The sequence below is a fragment of the Rattus rattus genome, chromosome 13 (assembly GCF_011064425.1).
Source record: "Rattus rattus isolate New Zealand chromosome 13, Rrattus_CSIRO_v1, whole genome shotgun sequence".
Lineage (NCBI taxonomy): Eukaryota > Metazoa > Chordata > Mammalia > Rodentia > Muridae > Rattus > Rattus rattus.
The window spans coordinates 73814363-73841119 of record NC_046166.1 but is presented as its reverse complement, the minus strand read 5'-3'; the positions used below and the strand labels follow the sequence as shown (position 1 = coordinate 73841119).

Here is a 26757-nt window from a genome sequence, read left to right as displayed (position 1 = left end):
TTTAGATGAATAGGCATAGAAAACAAACTCATACTGTCAGGGGCCATGATGCAGCCCTGCATCATTTGTGAAAACTCTCATGTGGTCCCAGTGGAACATGACTACTGCAGGCGTCACTCCTTCACTTCAGACTCATCGGTGGGAATGCCGTGGTCTGTCAATTCCTGGCTCATTGAGAGATAGATAAATGATCTTAAGTTATGCAGCTACTATGAATTTGGAAATACTAAAATCATCCTAAACAGGACAAGATAAACTTAGGGAAAAAAAATCTTAAACTCCATATTTTAAAGAATGATAGAGAGTGAGAGAAGAACTTAGTTAAAAAACTAAATTCTGTATTTTAAAGAATAATAGAGAGCAAGACTTAGGAAAAAAGGATCCTACAGAGAATACTACTGCATACTAAAAGAAGAAAGTGTTTGTTACAGACTAGAAGATACTAATAGTCTAGAAACCACTTGACAGCAGTTGGCAACTCTGTTCTTAAATTAGAGGCAGAAATACTTAATTGATGAGCTGGATGAACAAAAACTTCAGAACACAATTTTAGATCAAAGCCCTAAAACAAGGTGATCCTTGTGCCTCATGTAAGTGTCTTAAAAGTTTTGACTGTGGTGACACATCCATTAAATGTTACTATAAAATGGGTTACTCAACAGCTTATGTTGGCCTGAGACACTTAGTGTTGAGACAGATCATGGTTCTGGTGACATCACTGGAGTGTTGGCATGTGTGTCCCTGAGGTTCACACCTACTGATGCTTGCCCTTCTCTCAGGCTTGGCTTGGGTGGGAGTTGACCTGGTAGACGTGTTTCACATTGGATGCATATCAGTCAGCCTGCACATCAGATATTTACATTATGATTCATAACAGCAAAATTATATTTAGGAAGTAGCAACAAATAATTTTATGGTTGGAGGGTCACAACAGACAACATGAGGAAACTGCATTAAAGGGTCACAGGCTTGGCAAGGTTGAGAACCATTGATCTAGGCCATCATTGACATATTTGAGCCCTCTGATTATCCCTCAAGCCTTTATCCTATCCTATCGTGTTTGACAATTATATATTTTAAAGAGAATTGCAAAGAAAAATTAGTCATAAGTAACTCTTTTGGAATGTCTACTTAGGTATTGTCATGTGACTCAGGTAAAGTTAGAATTGATACAGAACAGGGGTCTATTTTCTAGCTTGCTAGAGTAGAAAATGCAAAACTGTATTCTCATTGCATATGCACCTCCCTTCCCCTCATCGGAAGCACTGCTGCCTTGTCTGACGGCAGGTAGGCGATCATCCCATTCTAGTCAACATTTGCCAATGACACAGATATACCTCCATTTATATTTTGTATTTTAAAAAAGTAGACAAAAGATAGAACTGTATAACCCACACTTTTTGACAAAAAGTGCAATATAAACATTTAACAGGTGTGTGTGCAACATCATTTATATCAATTTCTGTCAATACAAGATGTACTAAAATTCATCTTCCATATAGGAGAATTCAGTATGAAGTAAGTTAGTCCAGTTTCATATCTGAGCCATAATTTTGTTGTTGCCATATTTTCTTTGAAATAGTAATAAAATTTTATAGCTCAAATTCTAATGTCCTCTTAACTATGCGCTTACCCTGGCAAGGAAACATTTGTGGGATTTTGTGGTTGGTTTTTGGTTCACTTTTCTTTTTTTTTTTTTTTACATTTCTCTTAAGGTATACTATCTATTTTTCTGTACTGACATGCAATAAATTGATACATGAACAGCTTGATTAATGTCAGATAGTTTGTATTCAGTCTTTTTAAGAATTCTATTCATGTAAAGTCTATCTTAGGACGTTAAGTTATCTAATGGTTCAATAAAACCACGAGTTTCACTGAAAGTAGTGAATCTTATTCTAATCGTGTGGATGAAAATGTTTGCATTTCCTTTTCCCAAGAATATGGCAGTCCTTTGTGCATTTAGGCTGATAATCAAAAACATTTTCTACATATGAACTGCTGCTGAGTTCCTAAGCCCCAAACATCTCTTCAGTCATATGGTTGTTGTTGGACTGTCTCCTTGTCTTCAGACTTCATAAAATACTCTCTAAGAAATTTTGATGGTTGTTTTCCTCCCATTTGTGTTTTAGTTGATGATTCCAGATGATTAAAATAGTCTTACAGTTCACCATTATGGGTCTGTATCTTGCTTTCCCTTAAAAGACTTTGAGTAGTGCCCATCCAAGATGGCTGATTGGAAGTGTATGGCATGCCTTAATCCATCCTAAGGAAGCATCAGGATAAATCACTTTTGCAGACTGTCGTGCTGTGAAAAAATGTGATGGAAGCCGTCACTCCTGTGCTGTCAAATATACACAGCCTGAACTCAAAATGTAGAAGACTTTGGATCGCTGCTTTGAACATTTCATATTTAACTCTTCAACTCTGTCTTAACTTCCTGCAACATTCTAGCAAGTTAGGCAATTAATAGAGCTGATTTACTGAGAGATAGGGATGGAGAAGGTCGTGCTTGAATGCTTAGAAACAAGGCTGGTGTTAATGGGCTCCTGTCACCATATCATAAGCTTTTACAACAGGTAAGTAACTTGACTTGGGGTACTCACAGATTTTCCCCCCACCACATTCCCCCTCAGTCTCAATTTAGAACACCTTTGCTAACTTACTCAATGAAACACTCAATGAAAAATGGAATGGATGCTGAAATTTGAATCCAAAGTGGACTCACTAGATCACTTCAAGCAATTGCCAAGAACTGGGATTTAGAAGTTAGCGTGTGACAAACTATTTACTTAAGTTACATGTGTGGCTTCTTTCAGAGACCCAGCACACTCAACAAACCTCATGCTTTCCTGATTCTCTTATAATGACTGAGGCTGGAGGAATGGCTGAGAAGTTCTAAAACGCTTCCTCATAACTTGAGAACCAACTTGCTGCCTCCTCATCTCCACAGTTCTGCTATGCCATTGCTGAAATTGTACTTGACATTTACTGAGACCTTATGATCAATATTTCCATTCTGTCATTTTTTAAAATTTTTTATTAGATATACTTCTTTACTTAAATTTCAAATGTTATTCCCTGTCCTGATTTTCTGTCCATAAGCCCCCCATCCTCTCCCCCCCCCTCCGCCATACGGGTAATCCCCCGCCATAGATCCTTCTTACTGCCCCCCCCCATATTACCCTGCACTTAGGGTCCAACCTCGGCAGGACCAAAGGCTTCCCCTTTCACTGGTGCCCCAACAAGGCTATTCTCTGCTACATACATAGTTGGAACCCTGGGTCAGTCCATGTATATTCTTTCGGTGGTTTAGTCCCTGGAAGCTCTGGTTGGCAGCATTGTTGTTCTTATGGGGTTGCAAGCTCCTTCAACTATTTCAATACTTCCTCTAAATCCCCCCAGGGGGATCCTGTTCTCAGTTCAGTGGTTTGCTGCTAGCATTGACCTCTGTATTGGACATGCTCTGGATGTGTCTCTCAGGAGAGATCTATATCTGGTCCCTTTCAGCATCATTCTGTCATTTTTTTAAAAATATCTATTTCACATGTATTACCTGCCAGCATGTCTGTCTATGGAACATCTGTATAGTGCTCTCTGAAGACAAAAGAGGGCATCCAATCCCTTGGAACTAGAGTTATAGGTGTTTGTGAGCTGCTAAGTTAGTGCTGGGAATCAAATGTGGGTTTTCTGGACAAGCAACAGTGCCCTTAACCATTTAGCCACGTCTTCAACGGCCATTTTGCCATTCTTATAGCTGAAGGGTCTACAACTCAATCCTAACCTTGAAGGGTACTCATTCACCCTCTACCATGGGTATTCAGTGGCGCATCTCAGATTGAAGGCCATCTTTCCTGGCTGTTGGCTCCTTCATAAAGGTGTATCAAACTTCACATTTTTATTCATGAATTGGACTTATTCTCTGACTCAAACCTGGTGCTTCTGTCTGTAAGTGCCTCTGACAGCCTGGCTCAGTTTTGTGGAAGCTCAGAGCATGGTTTCTCTTTTTGTGAGTGTCCATCACATTCAACCTAAGGTTGCTTATACTCATGTAGGTCTCTGCTACATACCTGTTTTTCTTTTCCTCCTGCAACAGTTATTCCCTCCTAACCTGACAATTGCTTTCTATTTTCGGCACCTAGTGGGTCCTAGACTCCTTGTCCTCACCTGCTACTAAGCCAGCCCCCAACACCAGAAGGAAGGAAGCACAAAGAAACAATTAGTATAAAAATTCACTTCATAGAGTTTGGAACCTAGAGCAACAGCCAACAGCTAACAAATCGGGAAGCTGAATTCACACACATTTTACATAGAAATGTTGGAAATCCCTCATGTGATTAAATTTCCAGGAAATCCTGATAGCTCCATCTTACAGATGAGGAAAAGACAAAAGCAGAATATGCCAAGGAAAAGCTAGAGCTTGTGAGATGGATACTGGTAGGCAGATGTCAATAAGGCTAGAGACAAACCCAGAAAGGGCACACTGAAGGAAGGTTGTAGAGGGAAAAGCTGGTGGGCTGAAAATCAACATCAGACGTCAGTAAGCCTAGTAAGACAATATTGATCAGAAATGGGGCCACGGGAGGAGGGTGATACACACTAGAGGTAGTCATTATGTCCCAACTTGGATTTTTTTTTCACTGTACCTGTAGTTCTCTTAATGTTATCACCATTAATTTTAAAACACATGTAAATGTTACTTGCTGGCATTTTCCTGAGGTGAGTTTGGGCATGGCATTATAAAACTGCATAAGAACAAGAGTCAGAGCCAGCAAGGGCGGGGACAAGGGTTTGTAATCTTGAGTCAGGACTGTCGCACTCTGCATGTTGGACTTTCCAGGGCGTGTATTGGCACCTCAGTTTTCAGTGGATGGCATTAGAAAGGGACTTTAGGAGGTAATTAGGGCAAGGAGGAAGTGACAGCTGGGTTTGATGTGAGATGAAAAAGAGCTGGGTAGTCCTCTGCCTTCTGGAAGCTGAGAAAGGAGGAGGGATAGCTGCCTTCAAGCCCAGCGGCACCCTCAGTAGATGACCTTTCACCTTGACCTTGGACTTCCAGGCTTCCAGAATGGTGAGGAACAAAATACTCTTTCCTTAGCCCCCAAGTCTGTTGACTTGTATTCCAGGAGCCCAAAGTGGTAAAACTAATTCAACAGTGGAATTTTTACTGAGTAGACCTACAGATCAGTGAGAACTGACTTCCCATTGAAGTCCATTTCTATGTCAACCCTCTACCATGACTTAACATTTGGGTATCTTGTGAATTAGTCACTAGCATCTTGAGTTTCAGACACCAAGTGTATATTTAGATCATAAAACCTATATTATAAAATTTATGAATTTGGAAAAAATTCCCTTTTCTCAAATAAGTAAGTAAGATTCCATAAACAGTGAATGAACAAACGCTCATATAAGAAGGCCCCACTGCATGGATCAGCCATGGGAGATGTGAATGGCTGCATCTCTCAGCACATTCGCCAGGGACAAAGTTCTTGGACTCAGTGGTCTTTGAGTCACCATCATGTTCCAAAGCTCATGAATACCACAGTGTACAGGTCAGAGCTAATCTAAGAGTAATGATGATCATAAAGGCCATAGCCCAGTGTAAACAGTAATTATGCTTATTAAAGCAGAGTCATTCAAATAAACATGGTTAGGAATAAAAATCACTAGCGCTGAATTCACATAACAATTTTACTAGGATACAAGATGGGGAGTGGCTTCTGTGATCCATATATTCAAAGGAGAAGTCTCATATTACGACTTTCTATGCAAATTTACTCATGTAAATTATGTATGCAATTATGTTTTGTCTTCTAAGGGGAGTAAATAAAGTTTCCACTGTGATAGCATAATTTATTTCCCTTTCTAGAATAATTATTCTTGCTTACATCTTCAAACTTAAGGAAATAGGTCACTGGGTAGCTCACTGCCTTCTACCATGTGACTGAGACTTTTGAAAAGCAAGGCCGGAAACCTAGCATGTACTTCTGAGAACCAATCTTACCAGATTCATTAGGAAGCCGATGTCTGCAAAGTATGTCCTACTGAGAAGCAGAAACCAGCCAGAACAAGGAAGTAAGATGTTGGAATGTGAGGCCGAGCTGTCCTGTAGAACTTCATGGATTTTTTTTCCTTCCTGCCTGAGCCTCAAATTGTCAGGCTGTTTGGGGAGCCCACAGGTCCTGTCCCACTTCCTTATTCTGTACACAACTTTTTACTATGTTCTTTCATAGTTTTTGAACTTTCATGAACTTATAGAAAAGGGGGAAATACTGTGTGTGTGTGTGTGTGTGTGTGTGTGTGTGTGTGTGTGTGTTTTAATCTCTCTGACAAAGTAATGGAGAAAAACTAAGGAGTGACAGTTTTATTTGGCCCATGGTTTGAAAGTCTCGGTCCACGGTTGCTCAGTTCCCAGCACCGGGAAACAGCTTTAATGCCCTGGAACAAGAAAGATCCGGAAAGCATGCTCTTCTACCGGGCCTTGCCTCCTGATGACCGGTTCATCTCTGAGTTCAGTGACCTTACCCATTGACGATGTTGGCACCCTATGATCCATCACCTTTCAACAGTACCAACAAGCCTCCCACAGAGGGCCCTACATGAGAGATACTGCAAACCACAGCAAACAATAAAAGTAACTTCTCCAAAGTCATACCTAAGCTGTCAACTTAGTGACCAGTCACCCACAGCCAGTTTACCTTCATATATTTCAAATATTCTTTCATAAACTCAATTCATCTCTTAAAACCAAAACACAAACTGCATTATTGCCATTGGATTTTCAGCTCCCTTTCAAGCCTTCTCTATTAATCTGAGCGATGTCTTTTATAGAAAAACGATTTATGATATATTTAAATCGACAGGTGACCCTTGGTTTTTTCAGTTGGGTATAATGGCCCCAAAGGTAGCAGTTTCCAATCCTGGCAATCTGCATCTGACTTGTGAGAACAGAGTTGTGCCAGAAGTGATTAAAAATTGTGACTTGGGAAGACTTTCCTGGCCTGCAAATGACCCCTGAACCCAAAGAAAGCAGAGACTTAGCACACACAGGAGGGTAGGGTAGTGTAGAGCTGGGGATGGGAACTGGTGGCCAGACCATGACTGCATTAAATCTTCAAATGGTACTTGGGCCATCTGCAACATCAAGGATTATCAAACGTGTAGCATCAAGTTTGGAGTTAGAGGGCAAACATTACAAATGCTGCTGTCGTAGGGGCCAGCATAGATGACATGTGTGGGGTCTGTTGGCAGCAAAGTTCGAAAGTGAGGCAGTCACCCACTGACACCTTCCTTGGGGTTCCAGTTGCTTTTCTTTTGCTGCGGCACCAACTACTGACTTAGGATTTCCTTTTGGTTCCTGATATGAAAGCACAGACCATCATGGTGGAAAGGTACTACAGCAGAGGCATAAGGCAACCGGTCACTCCTTTTTGTCCACTATTCTGGTGAAGTCCCGAGGCAAAATCAACCCTTCCTCTCATAAGTCATTTTTTTATCTTGTGTTGTGATTGCAGTGATGAACAATTAGCCAGCATGTGTGTTTAATTCTTTTGAACATATTTTTCACTATAATTTTGTTTTCCATGCAATAATTTTCTGTTCAAGGTGTCTTAGAAACTCATTTCAGATTCACAGACTAACATGAACTGTAGACTCATGCTCTCACATAATAATAATAATTGTTCTCAGAATAATTATTGTTCTAGTAGACATGTTATTATAGCTTCAATTTTGAGTAATGTATTGAATATTATATGTAGTCATACATAATCAATAATGATGATACCACATGAAATTTCCTCAGTAACCACAAGGAAAAAAACACAGAAAAACATGGTAGCTGTGCAGAAAAATAATTACGTATGGGAAACTTTCTCTATTGGTTAGTCTGACTGATCATACAAACCAAAATTATTTATTTATTAATTAAAGGAGATATTTTAGATTGGAATTAAATGAGTTGTCTTATGTTAGAATAAAATTATCAAGGATATGTCTTGCCTCCCAATATCTAAAGTCTCATAAAGGAAGCAGTCTGAGGAATTACCTTAATAAAATACAGGGAACTATAAATTAACGAGAAAGGTCATAAACACTCCTAAAAATTAAAACAACACCCTACCAAATATATTTGAAATAACACCTCAGTGAAAATGAAAATTCAAACTAAATTTTCATATTTTTATATATCAATAATAAGAAATCTCTCAGACGGAATTGAATTTTTACCAAGCAGTTTATGGCAGTTAAATAGCCTAGTGTTCTTGTCAACGAACAAGAAAAAGGGTGACCAAGGAACACTGCTGAAGACCCACAATAAAGGACAAAATAAACAGGAGAAGTAGAATGGAACCAACCATAAAGACAGGTGCATATCCAAAGACGGGTGTCAGGGCATTCTCGGGAAGGATTGACTGAGCATAGAAGGCCCTCCTCCAGAGTGGGTGACACCTGAGGCACGAACCACACCTTCAGTGAAGCACAGGAAAGAATTGACACACGAGAGCAGTGCAGGAAGAAAGGAGAGCTTGCATCAGCCATGGACAATCAGCCCATCAGGACGATGCCAATACTAGTAGAGGAGAAATAGCAACATCCCAGCATCCCAAACAAACCACAAACCCACAGGAAGCGGCAACCCCTTCTCAAGAAAACCGAGTATGAATGTCCTCAACAACACGATGCAGACTAACTCAGTGCATTAAAACAAGGTCGAACTATCTGGCGTTCCAACAGACAGGCCTTAGGTGACGGACACCCATAAACCGCCTAAGGACAACCGACACACCAGTGCTGTGCGGTTTTCAAGAAATGAGTGCACTCTCCACCTAGCAAAGCTCCAATTAAATCGTGAAACCATTTCCTGTGCAGGAAACAAACCTTTGAGTTAGGGAGAGATAACTTTGTCTTGTTCATCTCCTAAGAAACCAAAGAGTCATAAATGTGAAGGAGCTGTTTTGGTGTGAACTCTGCGGTGGTTATGCCAACATTGGTGCCTGCCAGCCAGAGGGAGGCTCCCTGGCAACCATTTTTTTTTTAAATAGTAGCCATTGATACCCAGTGACACCACTCCCTGAATCAACATCGGACGCTTATTCTAAAATGACCTGAACTCAGATTGCCTGGGCTTTAACTTAAGGAGCTTGACCATGAAGTTCTTTCCCTAATCGAGTAGAAAAGATGAAGGGTGTCCTTTAGCCCGGCTAGATAACTCCCTCTGAATAAACTATACAGAGACCCAAGAGGAAGGTGCTGTGTCTTGGTCTCACACCCCTTCGAGTCATTTAATTTTTGTACGTCATTTGGTAATAAAACATGACTGAGATATGTGCTTGATTTTGAAGCAGTGATTTACTGTGGAGCCCAGGCTAACATTGAACTCACAATCCTCCTATCTCGGCCTATCACGTGGTGGAATTCTAATCCTACCATTAAGTCTCATGAGTGAGTCTTAATGTCTTAGTCTCTGTGTGGAGGTCCCTGTTACTACCAGGAGTCATTGCCTGTGAGGCTGGACTGAAGCTCAGTCACCCAAATATCGTTTGATGTCAGACCTAAAGAAAAGTCACCCACATACTTAATATCCTATTTTCACTTGGGAGATTAGAGAACAGCTCGTTTCGGGGGTAAAGATTGCAGCCACTGGCTTACAAAGTTCTTTAGAACTCACAGAACGAAAGGAAGGAAAGCCTGAAGTCCCAATGAAGAAGATTCCTAGCATCACTCGGGGATGAGTTGGGAAATGACAATCCAACAGCATTTCTTTTTGACACTTTGCAAAAGGGAATATGTGTCTTGGTGGGGACCCCCTGCAGATGTTACTGCGACAATCATAAAAATACCAATTTTAGCACTGAGTACCACAGCAAGAATCCTCCCTCTGTGCTGTGGTGGTGGTGCATACCCATAATCCCAGCACTTAGGAGACAGAGGCAGGTGGGGTGGTCTCTGAGTTCTAGGCCAGCCTGGTCTATGGAGAGAGTTCCAGAACATCGAGGGATATGCAGAGAAACCATGTCTTGCAAAAGAAAAAAAAAGAAAAGAAAAGGGAAGGAAAGGAAAGAAAGAAAGAAAGGAAGAAAGAAAGAAAGAAAGAAAGAAAGAAAGAGAGAGAGAGAGAAAGAAAGGAGGAAAGAAAGAAAGGAAGGATGGAAGGAAGGAAGGAAGGAAGGAAGGAAGGAAGGAAGGAAGGAAGGAAGGAAGAAACTGATCTAATTCTGTAATTGACATAGGGAAAGCCAGGCACAGAAGCAGGATGGGTGGCTGGGAAGCCTCCCTCTGGAGTTCTTGCAGCTGTGCATCCTTGTTTCTGAGATTTTCTTCTTAAGCTTAGGAGGGAAGGCAGCATAAGGCTAAACCCCAGCAGCCTGAAGTTTATACAAACAGTGACTAAGCTAAATCCTCAATGGCCTATGCTGAAAGATAAATGGATGGTGAGGTACCAGGCCCCCAACCAGCCTTCCAGACCAGGAAAGACTAAAATGAATGAAACAGTGTCTGCATGTCACCAAGCCCAAGCACAGACTGAAGACATTCTGTGTCCATAGCTGTGAAATGAGTGCCATCAATGTGGAGATCGTACATCAGCTCCTAGCACAGGTCACGGTGTGTGCGTGTGTGCACACGTGTGTGTGTGCATGTGTGTGTGCGTGTGTGCATATGTATGTGCACACATGTGTATGTGCGTTGTGTGTGTGCATGTATGTGCATGTGTGTCTGTGCATATGTGCATATGTGTGTGTGCATGTGTGTGTGTGTGTGTGTGTGTGAGAGAGAGAGAGAGAGAGAGAGAGAGAGAGAGAGAGAGAGAGAGAGAGAGAGAGATCTGAGCCTAACGGCTCTCTGACACCGAGTCTCAAAGGCAAAGAGGAAGCCATGCTTCCCTGTAATCCACCCCACATTTAAAGAGTCCCCAGTGTGGCCTTAAATAGATCTCTACCACGTTCTCTTCGTTGTCCTGTCAAGATTGAGCAGAGAACTTCGGGTGGAGTTCACTCCGTTTTATGATACCCCATTTCGTCTTCCACCAGGGAGCTGTTAGCTTCCTTGTCCTGCAGCCAAATGCACTTCAGGCTCAGGCACTGGGCTTATCTGACTTGCACATTAATTATCCTTTATTACACCACTAGGCCTTCAGTGTCCCCTTTCCTCTTCCTTAGAAACCATGTGGCTCCAAGTAGACAGTTCTTAAGGGCATGCCGAAGGGAAAGCACCTTCGACAAACTTGTCTGGAGAAAGCCAGTCTGAATCTCAAGCTGCCCCCAGCCGTCGTGTCAGAGGCCTCATATCTCCCACAAACAGGACTATATTGAGATAGAATGAAAAATCTTACAAAAACTGAAAGTGAAATGCGGAAGACAGATTGAGCAATCAATGGAAGGCCAGAGCCAGAGAACCTACTTCAGGGTAGCAAAAGATGCAGAAGAGAGAAAGTCAGGAGAGTGCCATGCTCTGAGGGCAGCCTCCTGAGACACAGATGACAGGAAATGACCTACCCCCATGGTCACTTACTCCAAAGGCCCAGACCTTCAAAGTGCTCCTCTTGGAATGGATAAGTCTGCAAAGAACCTGCCACCACCGCGCCTCTGTTTTTGCCCTGAGAAAGGAGAAGATATGAAAGTGAGATATGTTCCCATCACTCCGCAGAAGGAGGGTGCCTGGGTTGGGATCTGCAGGGACAGACGGCTGCTGGCTGCTACCCTCCTGCTGGCTCTGTTGTCCAGCAGTTTCACAGCGATGTCCTTGTACCAGTTGGCTGCCCTGCAAGCAGACCTGACGAGCCTGCGCATGGAGCTGCAGAGCTACCGAAGTTCAGCGACACCCGCCGCCCCGGGGGCTCCAGGGTTGTCCGCGGGAGTCAAAGTGAGTTCACTCCCCCGCTCTGCCTGTGCAGGAGCACCAGGTATGACACTCTGCTGCTGTCCAGTAACTGCTTGTCTCTATTCCCAGCTCCCAACACCCGCAGCTCCTGGACCCCACAACTCCAGCCGAGGCCACAGGAACAGACGCGCTTTCCAGGGACCGGAGGAAACAGGTATGGCTGGGGCACAGCAGTTAGGAGCTGGGGCGGTGCTGTGCACACCTGCAGCCGCCCGGCGGCGGCGGTGAGCAAAGCACTTTGTGTGGCTTTGTAGCAAATGCAATAGGCTGCGTGGCGTGCCTTCCCCTACACTGAGCAGGGCATGTGGACAGGAGGATAGGGTGCACGTATCCCTCACAGTGATGGTGTGCTCAAGGACTTAGCAGCAGAGTTCTTCCTGTCACCGCAGAGTCACGTGACCACCTGCATCTTGGTTAAGAAGCCATTCCCTAGCATTTTTCAGATTTCCCTTGTTCTAGCCAAGTTGAGGTAGGACAAACCCTGCATTATGAGGCTTTACTAATTTTTTTCTTAACACATACACGCGCACACGCACACGGTGGGGGCAGGTGCAAAACACACAGAAATGGCAAAGATTGTAATGTACCCTTGCCACATGCAACATAATTCCCGCGTAATCATTCTGCTGTGGCTTTGGTGATTTCTGTCCATTCTCTAGCGTTTTGCAGAGTTGGGAGCTACTAAAATGAACTTTTCTTCTTACTTCATGGGGGGAAAAGAACCAATACTTGTTTGTTAGCAATACGATTTAACACACCCCTGCTGTTGTCTGCTTTTTTATTCTTATAAAAAATTTACCCGATAATCCGAGTTAAAATAACTAAAAATAAGTTAAAATAATTTCAACTGAGTTAAAATTAACTTTAAGTTATTAAGTTACTTAAAAATAAACAACAAAAATTATTGAATTCTAAGTTACATGCTAAAAGAGTGCATGGAGTTATTACATGCACTGCAGAACTAAACATTTTGCACAAATTTGAAATTTACTGTATTCAGTGTGAGTGACCTTCTATCTTTTTTTTGCTGAAATGATTTTAGCATATATAGTGCGATGTATACAATACTAGCACACATGCCACAATGAGGGAATAATAGCACACAGTTACAGAGCATCACATGCTATATATTACAGTGTATGTAATAATAGCTCATAATCACAGTACATATAACTGTATAAGCACTATACCCTGCTTTATTCTGTTTTTTATTTTACAATAAGTATCTCACAGACTTCTTAGTTATTCCCTTTAATCTAATCTACTATTTGTCTTTTAAATAATTATTTTATTGTTACTGTGATTGATACAAGATACACATAAATTTTTTATGTATCTCTTGTTTCTGAGGAATTATGCATTCGATAGAACCATAGTTTATTATTCAACTTTCTTACTCTGAACTCTTTGGGTCACAGGTTTCTATGTACTCATTAGCATTCCGTCCTTATACCTTCATTTTGATACTTTTATAGCTTCGCCTTGCTTCTCAAGTTTGAGTGTGAACCCCATTCTCTAACTGTAAATATTTTTCACATGTTCTTATTTTACTTTCAATTTTATGTTTTTTAAGTTTTGTCGATTGGCTGGCTATCTAGCCTATGTTTTTTTACAATTTGATGTTGATGTAAATACTTGCACTGTGTCTTGTATTTTCTTCAAACCTATAGAGAGATGTGGTGTGTTTATTAAAGAGATTCTTGTTTCCGCTGGTTTAAGTTAAAGCCCCTGGCTCCCTAAGTAGCAAGCTACAATCCCCTTTACTTGTCTCTTGTTTTGACTAAGTGTTCCTTTGCTCCTAACCTATTAATCCTTGTGTCTCTTGTTGTGGTAAAGCCTCTCACACTGGTATAACTTCCTCCTTTCTCCATCCCCCTTCAGGCTGTTGTCTCAAACAAAAGCATGAAAGTGTTCTCCAGAATGCTTGTGCTGGTGAACTTGGGGCATCAAGTTCTTTATACGTGACTGAATTTATGTGAGATAGTTTTATCGCCAGCTTCTTCCTCTACCCTTCTGCTTCGTATGGACTAAGTAGTTTTACATTTTAGTGGACATCCATACACAGTCAGGCAGGATGCCACAGTGATCTTAAGTCATGTCTCCTACACTTCCAGGCTTCCTAAAGACTAGTTTCAAAAATAACTTTGCCATTCTAAAGAGGACATAGACTCATTTTAAAAGGTTTAAGAGTAAAGAATAGGAGAGTATGGTGTATGTCTTCAATGCCAGCACATGGAAGGTAGAGTCAGGCAGAACTTTGTGAGTTCAACACCCAGCCTGATCTATATGGAAAGTTCTGGACCAACAGGGCTACATAGGAAGAAAAAGGAGAGGGGGAGGGGAGAGAGAGAGAGAGAGAGAGAGAGAGAGAGAGGAAGAGAGAAAGACTAGGTTAAATATCCTATAATGATATATTTTAAATAATTTTCACATTTGCATATTTTATAGGTTTGTGATTTTGTGCATCCAAATATTTCAGGCTGACGAAACTGGAAGAGGAAAATTAATTAATAATTTGTAAAATTTAAACAATAATGTACTGTCAATATATGATACACATATTTTGTTTTTTCTTCATTTATATTTCCCCAATACTCATAAATCCAAGATAAGAAAGTTGCAGATCTGAGTCTCAAGGAAGGGAAATGTCTCCTGTTCCTGGACAATTAAAGTATCGACTCTTGTTTCCTTTACTCTCCTTCTGAATTAGGGAAACTTTCTTTATCAGTGACCACTGTGATTATCTACTAATCCACAAAAGTTATCTGAAACACAAGGATTTTCTATTGGTTTACTGGAGTCTCATTTTTTAATTGATAAAAGTGTGTTTATTTTTGTAAATTTTGTTACACCTGGTTGTTCTGACTGTTTTCTTGGACTTGAACTAACCTTGGTGTTCCTTTTACTTTCACAAGTGTCCGCTGAGGCTCTTACTGGGAACTGCTTACATCTGTTTCTGAGCTGTGGGTATCTCCATTCTCTCTCTTCTGACAGCAGTAGAAGAGAAAGGCAGACCCACACAAGTCCTCTGAGTCCTCTGGGGATAGAGTACTTTTACTTAATTTTAAAACAGCATTTTGGCATACTTTTTTTTAGTTATTTTGAATTTGAATTATATTTTATTAAGCTTAGTGCATTTTATAAGGTCATTTTATTGCAATACGATAAACAGAAATGTGGGGAAATCCAGGATTAAACAATTGCCAAATAGCTTATCATAACCAACAATTCACTCTTAATCCTTTAAATGTGTTTGGAAAGATTCTTAATAATAATAAGAGAAAAACCTAAAGCAGCATAATCTGAAAATATTACATAATCTAGTTTCCTTAAAACTGCCCTCACATTGGCCTGTGCTTTGAGCCTTCACAAGCTATGATTTTATCCGTTTCACAGTCCACATAAGAATATCTTTAGAGCCTACGAAGGTGACTTCTTTCAAACAGCTTATGGGCAAACGAAATTAGCCTGTCATCCCAGCTACTCTGGAGCTAAGGAAGGAGGATCACATGATGAGTTCAGTCCCTGCCTGAGGCAGCTGAGTGAATCCTGCCTCAAATCAAAATAAAACAAGGAAAGAGGAGGCAGCTCAGTGGTCCAGCTTCTGCCTCGAATTCATGGGACCGGAGGAGGCAGCTCATTGGTCCAGCTTCTGCCTCGCATGCATGGGACCGGAGGAGGCAGCTCATTGGTCCAGCTTCTGCCTTGCATGCACGGGACCCCAGGATCAAACTTCAGCATTTCCTCACTTGTCTGTCTACAGGGAAAGTTGAAATAACTGTTTTAGATTCTAAAAAGACAAAGCTCTTTTTAAGAAACATTGTATTGACTGTTCTGCGCATAACATTTATCAAAGCTCCTGCAACAGTAGCAGTGTCAAAGCAGAGGTGGAAACAGGGACAATTATGAGACATAAGGGAGGGCAGAGGGGCCCAAAGATCACAAGAGAACAAGGACCAGGATCATTTAAGATTCACGACCCTGAAAGAAATATCTGTACTTTATTGCCAAATAATGATCGGACAACTTGGGTCACTTTGCCTTGTTTTTATCCGTGTTACACAGACTTCTCAGTTTGGAATCGGTTTTGAATTATACAGGGTTGCAAAGATAGTTCAGAGCCTCTGGGAATACTTCCGTCCAGCTTCCCTTAACTCTGTGGCACCAGGCCACACGAAGACATCCAGACTCATGCTCATCTAGGAACGCGACACCAGTTGCAACTTGGGAGTTGACGTTCCATCCAGGATGCTGTACTGCATTTAACAACCATGAAATTTAGAAAATAGAGGGTAACACAAAAATCTTAATACGTAATATTTTAACACGAGTCCTTTCTTGGATGAAGAGAAGTGCCAATACTAATTTTGAGTGGCCTTTCTTGATCTCCATAATCCAATCCAAGAGAGGAAAAGCTGTGATATCTTCCAAGTGGGAAATGTTGGCTTAACCTTTTGCAGACTTGACCTGCAAGCTGCACCATGTATGTGAGGAACGCAGCAAAGAACTCTACCATTTAGGTGAACTTGAGCCTCCTACCAGGCTTGGGTGGGTCCCTTCCTAGAACAGCTGGCGGCTGCTAGGTGACCTTTGACCCAGTCTTTGCTCATTTTTTTTCTCCTCTTTTTCAGTGGTAAGTGTGTGTGTGTGTGTGTGTGTGTGTGTGTGTGTGTGTGTGTGTGTGTATTTCGCAAGAGCTGGCATCTGTTCAGTTTCCAAAAATGTCTTTGAAATTGGAAATACTGATCTGATAACCAAATATCTAAACCCTGTTCTGGTTAAGCTAGAAGTTTTGGGAAATAAGAACCAGGAAGCCAAGCCAGTCAGTGCAGCCAAAGGTAGCAGTGAAGTCTGTTCTCTGGAGTCAGACGTTGTGGTGAGACACACAGAGAAAACAAATGAATGGCATAAGACTGAACAATAATACTTTGAAAAAGAATATAGGTAAGTCGGCTTTCTGAGTACCAGAACTAGGCAGGATGCCGGGGGGACATCTTTCTAGCTCTCCTGGAAACCTCAATAGTTCTTCGCGATTGTAGCTCTTGTGCTTTTCAGGCGTGAGCATTTGTTTTCAAACTGACTTTATAATTTCAAGCATTATACTGCTCTTATTAATAATTCCAGATGCCCAACGTATAGGTGAGTTTTAAGTCAAATCGGCATGCCCTAGAATTGCCTGCGAAGAGAATCTTTTGAGGAATTATCTAAATCAGGTTGGTCTGTGTTCATGTCTCTAGGAGAGTGCCTTGGCTGTTAATTTATGTGGAAGACTCAGACCATTCTGAGTGTCACCATTCCAGGGGTGGGAGGCTCTGAACTATGGGAGAATGAAGAAAGATAGCTGACCACAAGCCAGCAATCGAGGAAGTATGCAGTATGCTCTCTCTCTCTCTCTCTCTCTCTCTCTCTCTCTCTCTCTCTCTCTCTCTCTCTCTCTCTCTCTCTCTCCACCCCCCTCTACTCTTGACTGTGGATATGATGGAACAGCTGCTTGAGTTCTACCTGGATTTCCTTTAAACAATGATGTGTCCCATGCAATTGTGAGCCTCCTCTGCTTGGCCCTCTGTCAGGGCATTTGACATCATCAGTGAACCAAGAAAGCTGGTAACATCTTTCTATTTACTTGTTTTTATAGGCGAGCTCCTCTGGGCAGGTGCAAGTTCATCTGAGCGGTGCTGCCCTTTAAAGGACACACCTGTCTCTGAAGAGCTAGATCCTGTCCAACTGGGCAGACAGCCATTGTTTGTATGCCATTATGTAGTCAATCTGAAGTAAACAAGAAAGGGAGAGAAAGGAGCCAACGTGGTGGATCCCTGTGGATATCTATATGGTGTTCTTCGCCCTGCAATAAAGTTTTTCATTAGGAAAAACCTGGTTTTATTTGAAATTAAAAATTGATGTATATTACCTAGAAAGAGCAGAGGCTTCATTATAACAGTTTCATAAAGTATACCGTGCACTTTGATCCTATACATACCTACCCCTGCTTCCTCTAAGATTGGAACATTCCATCCTGCAGGAAACTACCTAAATAGGAAGGTAAATATTCACATTAGTTTCAGGAAGTCCCAGAAACTGAACAAATTCAGCAGGCCCCTCCCTACTTGAGTAGACAATAAAAGTTGAGAACCCATCTTAGAGCAAATAAAATATCCTGGTTTGGATATGCTTGACACAGGAAATGGCACTATTAGGAGGTGTGGCCTTGATGGAGTAGATGTGGCCCTGTTGGAGTAGGTGTATCACTGTGGGGGGTGGGCTTTTAGACTCTCCTCCTAGTTTCCTAAGAAGCCAGTCTTCTCCTGTTTGCCTTCAGAACAAGATGTAGACCTCTCAGCTACTCCAGTGCCATCCCTGCCTGGAAACTGCCATGCTTCTCACCATGATGAGAATGGACTGAACCTCAGAACCAGTAAGCCAGCCCCAATTAAATGTTGTCCTTTATAAGAGTTGCTTTGGTCATGGTGTCTGTTCACAGCAGTAAAACCCTAACTAAGACAGAAGTTGGTACTGGGGATTGGGATATTGCTGTGATTGGCCTGACCATGCTTTTGTTTGGAGGAATGTGGATTTGGGGACTTTGGAAAATAGTGGGATGCTTTAAGTGAGGCTTAATAGGCCATCCAAGTAGGAATATGGAAGACATTATAGTTCTGAGGGTGATTTGAACTGTGCAGACCTGGCTCAAGTTGTTTTAATGAGGTAGAATTTTAGTATGTGTTCTATCTACTGTTCTTGTGATATTTTGATGAAATATATGGCTGCTTTTACCCATGTCTGAAAAGTCCACCTGAGGCTAAGGTGGAGAGACTTAGATTAATTGCGTTGGCAAAGGAAGTCTCAAAACAGCCTGGTATGAATTCTGTTGTGTGGCTACTGAAGCTTACTCTTATATAGAGCATTGGATGAAAAGGAGCAAGCCGAGAAAGGGAAAATACAAAATGTATGGTTCAGGTATTAAAAGGGCACCAGGAAGCTACAGGGAGCTGAAGCCCATGTTCCAGGAGATACATGGATTAAGGGACTGTGAGGAAAGACCCCACCTGTGGAGTTTATTATGCTTCTGCAGTTGAACAAGGGACTTGGTGATTGTTTTCATCTGGACTTTCAATCTAGAATGAAGTACAATCGAGAAATGAAGAGCACAGCTGTGACAACACATCCTGAGTCTGGAAGACGCAGGCTTTTGATCCAGAATTTGAGGAAAGGTGGTCATTGAAAATCTTAGGCCCAGGCAAGGTGGTTCACACCTTTAAACCAAGAACTCAGGAGACAGAGGCATGCAGATCTCTGAGTTCAAGGTCAGTTTACAGAGCAAGTTCAAAGACAACCAAGCTTAGGCAGGGAAGGAGTTGGAAAACAGAAAGCTGGTGATAATGTAATAGAACAAGGGGGGCATGTTCCAGCTCCAGCAAGCAGCCAAAATTAGCAGCTTTAGCCATGTGGCTCTGGCTTTAGAGTCAAGAATGGAAAGGGCTACTGGGATAACTGATGATGCTTAGCTGGAGCTAAGAAATTAATGGTGATTAAGAAGAGACCATATTACTGAGGTAAAAATCTGAGAAGCATTTCCTGAGCATGCAAAGAAACTATGATCCAGAGATAGCCATTGCTGTACCTCATGCTGTAACTAGACTTGGTAATGTGCACAAGTGACCCAGGTGGTACTGGTGTTGAAGATATGAAGGCGTCACGGAGAGCAGCTGTGGCTTGTCACTGTGGGAGGTCAGGGATGGACATTGGTGAAGGTGCAGCCTCAGTTGCAGTTGATGGCCCAGGACTGAAGGGGTCATGCAAAGGATTTGTGGCTTGGCACCATGAAGAGAGCCTAAGAGAGACTACTGGTGAAGCCTAGTTGCATGGAACAAATCCAGCATATTGAAGACACCAGTACCATGGGATGACCACCAAGAACAGCAGCAACAATAGAGTGTGGATCAACCAGAGTCTGGAGTGCTACAGAGGACAGAGCTGGAGAAGTGACCCAGGCCCTTTAGAGGAGCTCAGAAGTGTTGATCCAGACACTGGACTAAATGTATTTTGCATTATGCTATGTTTAGGTATGGGCCCCATAGACTCATGTGTTTGAAAAACCTGTGGGGACCAACGAATGGAATGAGGTGGTTTGAATATGCTTGACGAAGAGAATGACACTATTAGAAGGTGTGGCCTTGTTAGAGGAAGTGTGTCACTGTGGGAGTGGGCGCTTAGACCCTCCTTCTAGATGCCTGGAAGCCAGTCTTCTCCTATTTGCCTTCAGAATAAGATGTAGAACTTTCAGTTCCTCCAGTGCCAGGCCTGCCTGGATGCTGCCATGTTCCCACCGTGATGATAATGGACTGAACCTCTGACCCTGTAAGGCAGCCCCAATTAAATGCTGTCCCTTATAACAGTTGCCTTGGTCATGGTGTGTCTTTAGAGCAGTGCAAACCCTGACTAAGATAGAAGCCGAGCTGCAAAGAAGATTCTCAGGGGAGAAAGGCAGCAGACAAGACTGTGAGACCAGACCACCTGCCTGAAAGAAGCAGAAACCAACGGAGCTGCCTGCAAGAGATTTAGACCAGCTGGGGCACCTGGAAAGGGTTCTCTCCAACCCGTTGGGCATCCTGAAGGCTGTACAGTGAGCTCCAGGTTCCCAGCTTCGGGAGCTGTCACCCATGCTGGGAGTAGGCTTTGGTGATGTAGCCGTGATGAGTCATTTCTGCTTTAGAAGTAACCCCAATAAAAATGGCTCATGGTTCACCAAGTTGGCCTTGGACGGCATCCATACTTTGGTCTGTCATGGGACCTTAATCCTGGGTGACTAGATGTGCATGTTGCATTTCCCCAGAAAAATTTTGTCACACAACAGTGTGTGAGATCTTTCCTCTTTCCAAGTAACCCCCTGTTTACTTTTATGTTATGTGTGTTTGTGTGACTGTGAGTTATAATATACATGTGTTGTACACGTCATACCATATATAAATGTAGATTTCACATATACATGTTTGTATTTAGCAAACATACATATTTATCTCACCCATTCTGCCATATTTCACCTAATTTGGCAAACCACCACCCATCCGCTTTTCGGAAAATGGCATAACTTGTTTTATCCCTGAATAAAACTCTATTGTCTGTGCATTCCACTTTTTAAATGTTCATTAGATGCAGGACAGTGAGGCAGCGTTCCATAGCTCAGCCGGTATCAATAGCTGTACAATACACATGAAAATGCTGGCTTCTGCCTCACGTGCTGCACTAGACTTGTTTGTGAAAAATCCCAGGAGTGATACCACACTTTAGATGAGCCAAAGGGAAGCCCAGGGACATTTGGAGGAACAGAACAAAGTTAGCATGAAGTTTAAAGTAATAAACGAGAGGTTCGGTATCTGTATTTATACATAATGTATAAAACAAACAAGTTCCTGTAAATTTCACTATAATCTGGCTCTGCTAACACTACAACATCTGTATTAAATAAGGGGCAGAGCTATGATCTGACTTCCTTGTCTGTCGGTTGTCCATTTCAGCTTACAGAAGCTCTGCATGTTCTCCACGATTGACAGTGTGCCGTGATTCTAATGTGTGATGTCTGTCTCCCTGGCAACAGCAACAATAACAGAACTAGTTAGTTATTTGGGGAGCCAGTAATTATTTTCAAATATAGACTTTTCCTTCCTAAGAAGGAACAGACTGCTTCTGTACTTGTCCCCAGCACGGACAGGAATTGTTCAGTTGGGTTTAAGGATTTGTGTAGGCTTGGAAAAAATGTGCTCAAGATCCCAGGTTATGGGATCTAGAAAGAAACAGGAAGCATTGAAGATTTTCCGAGCTGCCTGATGTTTATAGGCATGGGGACCCCACCCCTCAATCTTGTAAACAGGGAGCTATGTGGGTGCTCCTCTGTTGCAGTGTCTTTTCGAGAGTCTGGCTTTTCTCTGTCCTTGAAGTGATCGCAAAAGTAATTGTCAGGGCTCACTGGGAAACTGTGCTGCAGGAGAAAAGCTGTGTGTGACAGTCTTTTCTCGTGAGCCAGTCATACCCATCCACAATTACCTAATGATTACTTTGTTCATACTGGACTTTGATTGGTTGACATATTCTACAGGCATCCAGATTCAGCTTGAAGGGCTTTGGTTTCTGATACAGAAAGCAACATAACACAATAGTGGCTCCCTTCCTGTTTCAAAGCACATGCTTCAGATTTTCTTGATTAAAAAGTGTATGGATGTTATATTGCAAGTCACAGCTTTTAGATAGGGAGACAAGGTTTCCTAATGAGTAACATTCAGGAGCCCCAGCTAAGACTGAAGAATGTTGGCTTTCCTCACACCACTCTTGAGGGCAGCAGCTGTGTTCATTCTTCAGGAATTTCACTTTATAAACCACTTACTTCCCTGAGCCAATCTTTTTGGCTTCATTATGAGTAAATATTCTTGAGATCTAAAATGTGACCACCCTCAGATTATTCACCATGGTTCCATGTACCATTATGTCATGATTTCTAGTCTTTGATGGGTTCCACTGCCAACTTAGGGGAGAAGGAAACTCTGTTAAACATTCTATATAATTTCAGTTGTGGGAAAGGGAAAGGTATTTTTATACCCATGAAATACTAAGCACTACTGATGAGTTTCCCAGTTCTTATCAATAGGCGCTCCTTTAATTAGACTGTGGGCCTCTGAAATGGGATGGCTAGCTACCTACACTGTTGGGAAACACTGTAGCTGTCTGAGTTTGGTTCACTGTGCATCAAATCTTTTATTACACTGCTATAGATATCACAGACTAAGATCTGTGTTGAGTGACTCTTACAATAAAAACTGGAAAAGTTTACTGGTAGATTTCAAATTTCTTAAAAGGAAAAAGAAATGTATTCAAAAGGCCCAGAGACTTTCTTGACCCGGTGCCACTGTTGGACCTGCTTATTTGGAGAATATACCTGAGGCACTGATACTCAGCAGACAGCCTGATAGCCTGCTTTGATCACTGAGGAACACTGTTTCAACAATATTTCTCTTCTAAGGGTCATATTTCATCCAAGGGTTATATTTCTCATGGTACATGCCAAAATATTTTTTTTCAATGTGTAGGCTAGAGCCAAGTTTCAGTTCAGCTAAAATCAAATTATGATATTTTCCTACCAGGTTGGTGGTGGGTTCGAATAGATATGTTTGATAAGACACCGATATTAGGGTCGTGGCCGTGTTCTACCGAGCTTAAAGAAACAGTCAGAAAGTAGTTCCAAGAGGAACTCCATGCATCCTGCCTGCATTACCTTCAGTTAGTATGAAATGCTCTACCAATGTCCTCCTAGCATGTTCACAGCTATCCAACTGCAATGTGTTAAGCCTTTAGGCTTAGGTGCTAACACTACTACAGTGTTACTTTGTGCGTTCCTACATGGGTATAGATTCTAAGATTACATCAGCATCCCTTCACTTAATCATCAGGTGTGCAAGCATGCACACACACACACACACACACACACACACACACAGTAGAAGGGGGATTAATTGGGTAGAAGAGATTAGCCTCATAGAAGGCAGGAGAGAGTAATGAGTGAATTTGGTCAGAGTACATAGTATATTGAAGAAAGATGAATTTACAACAGTTGTCACTTTGTACAAAGAATATATACTAATAAAAAGCTTTATTATTAGTTTTTTAAAGAAGTGGATGGGGTGTGGGAGTCCCACTGTGTGGCCTAGAATTCAGTATGTAGACCAGGTTGCCCTTGCATGCATAGAGATCCCTCTGCCTCCTGAGTACTGGGTAATCTTTATTTGTGATGCATGCTTAGATTTATGATTTGCGTTTGCAAAGACATCTTTACTGCTTCTTGTGGTTCTCCTTACACTTCAGCAGAAAGGCCCTGCATTTGTTTAACAATTGTTCTTTGCTCCCTGGAGATGTGTGGTTTGACCTGATGATTTCAAGAGGCTTTGCTGACTGTGTAGCCTCAGAAAACCTTACATCTCATTTTAAGGTTTTGTGTGTGTGTGTGTGTGTGTCTGTGTGTGTGTGTGTATGTGTGTGTGTGTGTGTGTGTGTGTGTTTGCTTGGGTGTTTGTTTGTTTTCTCTTTCATCTAAAATATTCTACCTACAAAACTTGACTTTGGCTCTAGAGCAAAATAGAATTTAAATTCTGGTCCCTCTGGCATCTCTGAGGCTCTGAACAAGCTGTTTATACGCTCTAAAGGAAGCCTCCCAGCATCTGATCTTTAGAGTTCTTGTCAATATCAAGACAGAGGTACACATCAAGCCTGAGGGTGGTATTTACCACTTCTGTCGGTCAGTAAATTCTGACAGTTACTTTCATTTTCAGACAAGGCAGAAATTGTTTTTTTTTTTTTTTTTTTTTTTTTTTGGTAGCAAGTCACTATTTAATGTTAGATTTTTTTATTAATGAAAATCATTTTTTAATAATGAAAATTATTTTAGAAAATCTTTACACATGTAACTCTTCAAGTATATGGCATATGTAAAAACCAAAGGACCTGCCTGGGTCGATACCAGCTCTTCAGTGTATGTTACAGTTTCCAGTTTAGCATTTTCATGGGATTTCTGAGTGTGCGAATGAACGGGTCTCTGTCTCCTGTGCCTTCTCTTGGGCTCTTTTCCTTCTGTTGGTTTATCCTGTCCAAGTTCAATGTGATAGCTTTTGTTTTATATTATTATATTTTATTTTGTTATTTTTTAAAGAAAGAAACAAAGAAACAAAGAGAGAAAGAAACAAAGAAAGAATCAAAAGCTAGCCACTAGGGTAAAGGTTGTTTATACCTGCCATTTATACCTGCTGGGAGAAGGCAGATCAGTTTTCTCTGAAGAAGTGACACTGGGTGTATCAACTTCTCAGTGTAGACTTCAAGTTCAGGAGTAGTTGACCAACACATAGTGGACACCACAGCTTTTTGGTGTCCTTTTATTTGGTTATGGCTTGCTGGAGTGTTTGTTTGCTTGTCTGTTTGTTGTTGTTTTCTGTTCAATGTTCTGTTTTGTTTTCTTTGTTTTGAAGGGTTTTATTGTATTGGGTTTGTGCTTGTTGGATTTTTGTTTGCTTTTTTGTTTGTTTGCTTGTTTTGTTTTGTTTTTTTGTTCTCTTGAGAAAGATATTAAAGTTTGGTGGGTAGTGAGGGAGAAAGGATCTGGAAGGACTTAGGGGAGGGGAAGAATAGAATCAACATAAATTTCGATTTATTATTTGTTTTATTTTAAATAATTAAAATATTTTAAAAAGTCAAAATGATTAGAAATAGTTTAATGGAGCCGAGACTGAATGATTGATACAGATGGCCTCTCACTGCATTCCCAAAACACTGAAGTCTCACCTTGGGTGTCAAAAACTCTGTGTGTTTAAAGGGGACGATTTCACAAAGACACCGTTCTTTAAGCAGTGTGAGTGCTCCTAGGGACACAGGGTTAGCCATATCTTCTCTCTTCTTCATGGCCTTCTTGCTTCTGCCAATAACTAAAACACTGTGGTTTTTGTGTTTTTGTTTTTTACTTTTCAGTCATTCAAGACTGTCTGCAGCTGATTGCAGACAGCAACACGCCGACTATACGAAAAGGTAATGACCGGCCAGCCTCTGTGTCTGCTTAGGATTCAGTCCAGCGTGGCTGATGCTTGTAAGTCTCAAGTCTAAGGTAGTGTTTGAACTGCGGCTCCCATCAGCCACCCTCCAGAGTTCTTACAGCACACGGACTAGTATAATCATGCCGTAAACGCACGGCCTCAGATTAAATTTCAGACAGTCAGATCACATTGAGTTCAGCTTTTATTGTTCGGGGAAGTGTTGGCTTCTGCAGAGAGACATGGCTCTCTTCCTGTGTCTGCCTGTGCTCCTTGGCTGGAAATCTCCTCAGGGGATGGAAATGGGGCTGCCTTGTTCTGAAAACTGTAATTGTATTGGTTTTTAATGTCCACGGGGAACTTAGTGACAGATTATCCTTCGTCAGAGTGGAATGGTTTCAATTTGATTTTGTTCTCTTGGAGCTTTGCTAGTTTTAATTTTAGAAAGAAAACAAAAAGTGGTTTCTCTAACAGCAGCCGGACACAAAAATACACTTTTCACCCCATTTCCCAAATAACACCACCCACGATTTTGAGCCAGAGGAAGAGCCAAGCACAAGGGCTCTGTTGATAACCCGAGAGCAGCTCGCTGCTCCCTGCAGGCTTTCAGAGGCCTCCTGAGGCCCTCCACATTGCCAACCTTGGTGTCCTCCTCCCAGAAAACCTTTTCTCTCTTTAATTTAGTCCAGTTTCTCGTAGATTCGCATAACCGCGCCACTCTTGCATGCAGCAGCGCCCTGAAAAGTAAATATTTGGGAAACATTGACGCATTGCAGTCCTTGACAAGATAAGATAATCGCTGAGCAAAAATGTTCAAGGAGGAATGATGCAGTTGGTCTGCATATTTTATCTGTGGTCTTTTCACTGGGGCACAGAGAAATGAGCAGCATCACAGTGGCTTTTTCATGTGAGTGTATCATTGTACGCTCAGCTGTAAGATGAAGGAAATTATTTACACTCACAGGAAAGTGGATGGGACTGGGGTCCACAGACCTAGAAAGACAAATAGTGTGTGTGTGTGTGTGTGTTTTTGTGTGTGTGTGTGTGTGTGTGTGTGTGTGTGTGTGTGTGTGTGTGTGTGTTTGTGTGTGTGTTTGTGTGTGTGTGTGTGTGTGTGTGTGTGTGTTTGTGTGTGTGTGTGTGTGTGTGTGTGTATGTGTTTTGTGTGTGTGTTTGTGTGTGTGTGTTTGAGTGTGTTGTATGTGTGTGTGTTGTTCTCACTCTCTGACGGCCTGCCCTGCCCACCCTCCCTCTCCAGCTTGAGATCTGCTTCCTCCCTTCAGATTTCTTACCACACATGTTACCATAGGTTTTCCTC

The 26757-nt window shown here is 41.8% G+C and overlaps 1 protein-coding gene and 1 long non-coding RNA gene across 9 annotated transcripts in view; one reads left to right on the top strand and one right to left on the bottom strand.

Moving 5' to 3' along the window:
* Positions 1-1681: 1681 nt before the first annotated feature.
* LOC116914678 lies at positions 1682-11741 on the bottom strand. Its single transcript, XR_004389761.1, has 2 exons — positions 11515-11741; positions 1682-2308 (listed from the first exon to the last, which is right to left on the bottom strand). It is a non-coding gene; the product is annotated as an uncharacterized LOC116914678 (long non-coding RNA).
* Tnfsf13b (TNF superfamily member 13b) overlaps positions 11207-26757 on the top strand; it is a 30815-nt gene continuing 15264 nt past the window's right edge. The window contains exons 1-4 of one of the 8 annotated variants that reach the window (XM_032919086.1): positions 11207-11865; positions 11953-12037; positions 18200-18295; positions 25381-25437. In XM_032919086.1, the coding sequence (XP_032774977.1) occupies positions 11503-11865; positions 11953-12037; positions 18200-18295; positions 25381-25437 (601 nt within the window). In that variant the 5' untranslated portion in view covers positions 11207-11502. Of the gene's footprint in view, positions 12038-18199; positions 18296-25380; positions 25438-26757 lie in introns of all 8 variants that reach the window. The other 7 variants (XM_032919090.1, XM_032919088.1, XM_032919084.1 and 4 more) reach the window with 7 other exon arrangements.